The 5525-nt window shown below is 53.7% G+C and overlaps 1 protein-coding gene across 1 annotated transcript; it reads left to right on the plus strand.

Moving 5' to 3' along the window:
- Positions 1-2956: 2956 nt before the first annotated feature.
- LOC104466060 (succinate receptor 1-like) lies at positions 2957-3921 on the plus strand (the record flags this gene model as incomplete). The annotated part of the gene is given in 2 exon segments (XM_010079373.1): positions 2957-3163; positions 3166-3921. Coding segments are annotated over 2 exon segments (963 nt in total), but the record flags the coding sequence as incomplete, so codon positions are not given.
- Between the last annotated feature and the right edge of the window lie 1604 nt (positions 3922-5525).

Raw genomic sequence — 5525 nt, forward strand, 5'->3', positions numbered from 1 at the left:
AGGTCACAGCGAGCGCTCTGCCCAGGAACCAGCGACACCCATCCCAGCAGTGCTCTGACTGTGGCTGCAATGTCCCTTCCTCCTGGGTGTGACCTCCACCATGTTCCCCAGGGAAGGGACCGTCCTGCCCAGACCACAGCACTGCAGTTGTCACCTGCTGTCACCCGAGGTCTGCTAAGCCCCCCCGGGGCTCCCCTCTTGTCCCAGGGTGGCCTTGCCCTTGAGTACAGAAGCTGTGCAAAGGGCTAGCCCAGCTTTTTTAGACACGTTTAAAATATTGGAAGGAAGCTCTGGCTTGTTTGTCCCCATGAGGGATGAGGAAGCAGGTTGGTGCTGCAGCGACACGCGGCGTTGCTGGGAGCTGCTCCCGGCGCTGCCCGTGCTGTCCAGATGCCACGTGTGGTCTGAACACTGCACCAACACCCTGGATTTGCTGGGATCAGCTGTAGCAATGGGATGTCGGGCTATGTGCGTGCGTTGCAAATGCAGGGCCATCTGCTCGGGGTGTGGTGGGGGCTGGTTTGGTGTCTGCCAGCGACTCTGAGCAAGCTGCTGTTGATGGGTGAACAGAGTGGGTTTGCTTGTTAATTAATAAGCCCCCCCAGATGCTGGGATTCTATTTTTCTTGCACAGTTGTCTTGACTGTGAAGGCAGCCCTGCAGCCTGCACACAGAGTGAAATGCTTATTTTCTGTAGCAGGCTGAAAACTTACATGAGCCTGGGAAGAGACGGACCCTTTTGTCTGCAGTCATTTATGTCTATTGACAGGTGGCACGGCAGCAGCTTTTTGATCAAAACCTCACTTAGAGCATGCCTGTGCACAGCCATAAAAGTTAAAGTGTATGAAAGCTTACATTGCACAGTGCAGGATTTTGTACAAGTTTCCTTTGGATAAGAGCCTGCCTGCGAGTGGCAGAACTCCCGGGCAGGAGCATCTCCCTGCAGCATCCACCCTGCCTCGCACAGTGACCGGCGTCTCAGGCTGGGCACGTTCTGCCTCAAGACACTGGCACCTCTTCTTTTATGGGGGCCCTGGGGCTTCTGAGCAGTGGAAGAGAGTGGTCTGCAAGTAAAAATGCAATCAAAACCACACGTGAAAATGCTCCTCTATGGATTGAAACCAATAAACAATTTTGGTGCTGACATAAGCTGGGTCAGTCGCAGTGCAGCAGGGTCATTTCGCATCAGCAGTATGTACTCCTGAAGTTAAAAACATGGTAACGTTACACAGCAAAGAGGAATAAACCATCAAGCTTTGAAGTGTTAACACGTGTTACTATATGAAAACTAAGTGCTCTTTAGCAGTCTGCTTTAATAAATTTACAACCTGCTGTTTCCATGGCTTTGCTGGCTGCAGAATGTCGCTGAGCTGCTGCATCTGCGGTGCTGCTCTCCAGGTGCAACAGGAGGGATGCTCTGGGGCTGGAGAAGGCTGGATGGGACCAGGACACAACCCCGCTGGCTTTGCCCTCCTGAAGGCTCTGGGGATCCCTCAAAACATGGATGAAGAGCAGCCCCCTCTCCCTCCCCATGCCTCCGGGAGCAGCACCCCGCTCTCCCCTTGGGGCTGCCACAGCCCCCCTGGGTGTGTGCTGTCCACAGCGCTGGCCAGGCAGGAGCCAGAGACCTCCGACTGCCAGCCCTGGGGCTTGTGGTGAGATCCTGCTGGTTGTGCAAACGGGAGCATTTCGGGGGATGTCCTTTGCCGGGGCTCTTGGCACTGTGGGCTGCCCGTCTGCCCGTGCAGTTTCCAGACGGGTCTCTGCAAAGGGGAAGCGTTTGTTTACTTCTCCCCAGGCTCTGCGCACGTTTTGCGGTACCTTCCTCCCACAACAACTGCCCCCGGGTCCTGCTCAGCCAAACAAATCGCTCCTTGGCCCTGACTCATTAATGATTGAATCATACGCAAACGAGGGTAACCGGCGATGTCGCTCCCGGGATCCCAACGCTCTCGACACGGTGCTGGCGTGCGGATGGAGCGCAGCGCCCAGCCCTGGGATGGTAAGTGTCCTTCCACCGCCTCTCAAGAAAACTCTGCTCTTCCTCCTCACTTCTGAACGAACCCTTTCATTGCCTTACCCTGACTGCTTGCTGGCTTTAAAATTGATTAATCGGTCTTTTTCTAACGACTGCCTGAATCAATGCGTCTGTCAATACAGCCCTGTGTTTGTTGTTATTTCTATTTGAAGTGCTGATATTAGTGCAGTGTTTTCTAGAATTAAAATCTTGTTGAGTGTTGAGTTTCTCCTGGAGAGCCCGAGTGGCTGGGGTTAGGCGAGATGCTGCGTGTGAGCTTATCCTGGCCAGGGGAGCATCCTTGGCTGTGGTATCTGTCTCCTGTGGGACGCAGGGTCAGCGTAGATATTTGCTGGATGTAGCTTTATACAGTTTTGTATAGGCTGGGCTTTATTCTGCCTCATGATCTATCTTTAAAATAAAAGACAGTGCTTTGAGAGCAGAGACATGAACAGAGCCACCAGAGTACCTCTGGAAACGCTGGCGGTAGGTACCCGCTGAGCAGAGGCTGCCTTTAGCAGGTGTTGGGCAGTCACAGCGCTGCTCTGAGACTCGGCTTGCCTTCGGTTTTAATCTCCAGCCCATTTTTCTCCTGCTTTGTTTTCCCCTGCTTTCTGATGGCTTTGCTAACATGTTAACCCAGGCACATGTTAACACGGCAGCTGGTGCATTAGGGGAGGTGATGCTCTGACCTCTAACTCCTCATGCGGGTTTGTGCTCAGACACATTTTCATCTCGCTCAGTGACTGCGGTCGGCAGCTGAAAGTGGAACTCATGTGTGTGTGAGGGATATTCTTTGAGTTCGAGCCTCTCTTACCCTGCAAGCTGTGAGGCCACAGTTTGCTATATTCACCTACTGCAGTAACAGTATAAAAACAGCCATGTAATGATCTTTTACTGATTTTTTTGGGTGGTTTTTTTTTTTTTTTCGACTTTCCAGGCTGTGAACGAGAGTGACGACTGTTTGTTGGTGACCAGAGCCCTGGAAAAGTATTATCTCTCCAGCATGTACAGCCTCGAGTTCATTTTAGGCTTCATCGGAAACACCATTGCTGTCTTCGGCTATATATTCTGCCTGAAAAACTGGAAAAGCGGCAACATCTACCTGTTCAATTTGTCACTGTCAGATTTATTATTTCTGTGCAATATATCGAAATCCTCGTGAGCAGTTACTCCAGACAACAATGGGCGAAGGACAGCGTCCTGTGCCACAGCAACCGGTTCCTGCTGCATGCAAACCTCTACAGCAGCATCCTCTTCCTCACCGCTATCAGCATCGACCGATACATGCTCATAAAGTTCCCTTTCAGAGAGCACTTTCTGCAGAAGAGGAAATCAGCCCTTGTCGTATCTGTGGCCATATGGATCGGGGTGATACTGGAGCTGCTCCCGCTGATGTATTTCCTGGAGCCTGCAACGGCCGCCAATAATTACAAGTGTCTGGATTACGCCAGCTCCGGTGACGCCGTGAAAAGCCTCATCTACAGCGTGCTCCTGACCGTCTTTGGGTTCCTCATCCCCCTCGTGACCATGTGCTGCTTCTACGTGAAGATGGTTCTTTTCCTCAAGAGCAGGAGCGAGCAGCTCAGCTCCGCCCTGGCCCTGGAGAAGCCCCTCGCGCTGGTCGTCCTCGCCATGGTGATCTTCTCCGTGCTCTTCACTCCCTACCACGTCATGCGCAACGTCCGCCTGGCTTCCCGCATCGCAGCCTTGAACGTGTCCGCGTGCGCGCAGGATGTCATCAACACCATCTACATCATCACGAGACCCATTGCCTTCCTGAACAGTGCCATTAACCCCGTTTTTTATTTCCTAATGGGAGACCACTTCAGAGAGATGCTGATGGCGAAAATAAGGCAGCTCTGGAGCAGGTTGACAACGACCAACCGGCAAATGACCGAATGAGGAGACCTCTCGCAGTGTGAGACGAGGGCAGGAAACTCTTAGGGAGAGCACTCGCCTATGTACAGTGCCATTTTTTAGATAACTTTATTTACCCTACAGAATGCGCGTGAGCTGATTGTGTTCCTCTAAATGCACTCGTTATCTCATTGCACAGGAGCCCTCCTCTGCTGCTCCGGCTCCAGCAAAGCAGAAGCGGTGTTCTCCCACGATGGTGCCGCAGCAAGCCCTGCTCTCGCAGCTGGATACGCTATCGCCTATTAATGCTGTAAATAAAATATTGTAATTGTAGTCCTTAAAGGGGAAACGTGTTCTTCTCACACAGCTGCCCTGTGAGCCAGGGCTTGGTGCTGGACCGGACCTAGGCTTGGACAAAGTGTGCCGGGGCACAAATCCACGGGGTCAGCACAGTCTGGGGATCAAAGCTGTTGCCTTTACGTGAGGGTTTGCGTCTCTCTACTCCCTGACATCTTCACCTGCAACACCCTTGTCTGTTCCATTGACACCTGCCTGCTAATAAACAGTGCAGCCTGTTTAAAAAAGCAAAAAGCCTCCCTTGTGCCGAGTGTTCTGGTTTATACACAGTTCCCTTCAATGCCCACGCAGCCGCCCTGCCTGCCTCTCTCCTGTTAACAGCAGGACCCTCGTACTTGTTTGGCTCAGCCTGTGGGACCCAGTAGCTGCTTCCCTCTGTGAGCATCCCCCACAAACGCCCGTGCCAGCGTCCCCTGGGGTTGGCAGTGGCCCCACCACGGGCTTGGTGCTCAGTCCACCCTGCAAGGCACCCACGGGGTCCCGCGGAGCTGCTGCTGCTCCCGGCGATGCTGCAGGAAGGATTTTGCTGTCAGGTCCCAGGAGTGCTTCCTGTGCCCTCCCTGAGCAGTTTGCTGTGGGAGGGCTGGTCCTGTCCCCCAGCAACACTGCTGGATGCCGGCCAACACTATGGTGAAAATAAATTTTGCATTTTCAACACCAACCCACTTTCTATTTAGCCTGATTTATGTGTCTCTTGTGCAGGAATCCATGAAACCAGGTGCAACACGTCGCTCCACCAGGAATTCACCATGCCTCCTGCTCGCTGCTCGCCTGGCCAAGCTGTGCCCAGAGCAGTGTGATACAGTGGTGAACGCTGTCGACACTGGAACACCACTTGGTTCAATTTCCAATCCCCACAGTGTTCCTGGGTGATGCAGGGGCTCCCCATGGCTCCCGGTGCCCCCCAGCCCACGGGAGGCAATGCCATCGCGGGCAGTTCCCATGTGTCCTTCCCTCTTGACAGCAGCGTTTCTCTTCTGGCTGCCATTGCCTTCACTGGGCACAGAAACATCTTTCTTCACCTTCTGATGTCACAGGGCAGTTTCGTGGTGCCACCCCTGCTCTTTCCCCTCGCATGACACCGTACGTGCAGGATGTGAGACGGCAGCAACCCCCGTTGTGCAAGCGCTGGTCCCGCACCCACAGTTCGGCTGCGAGGGGGAAGCAGGGGAAAGGGGGGCCAGGGCAGGAAGGAAGGAGAAGGCAGAAGAGAATGAAACCTCCCCTTCCCAGAAAAGAGCTTGTGCAATAGAGGTGGTGCTGCCATCTCCGCCCCAGCAGCTGCGGGCGCA

This window comes from Pterocles gutturalis, unplaced genomic scaffold (genome assembly GCF_000699245.1).
Source record: "Pterocles gutturalis isolate BGI_N339 unplaced genomic scaffold, ASM69924v1 scaffold1319, whole genome shotgun sequence".
In the NCBI taxonomy this organism is placed as follows: Eukaryota; Metazoa; Chordata; class Aves; order Pterocliformes; family Pteroclidae; genus Pterocles; species Pterocles gutturalis.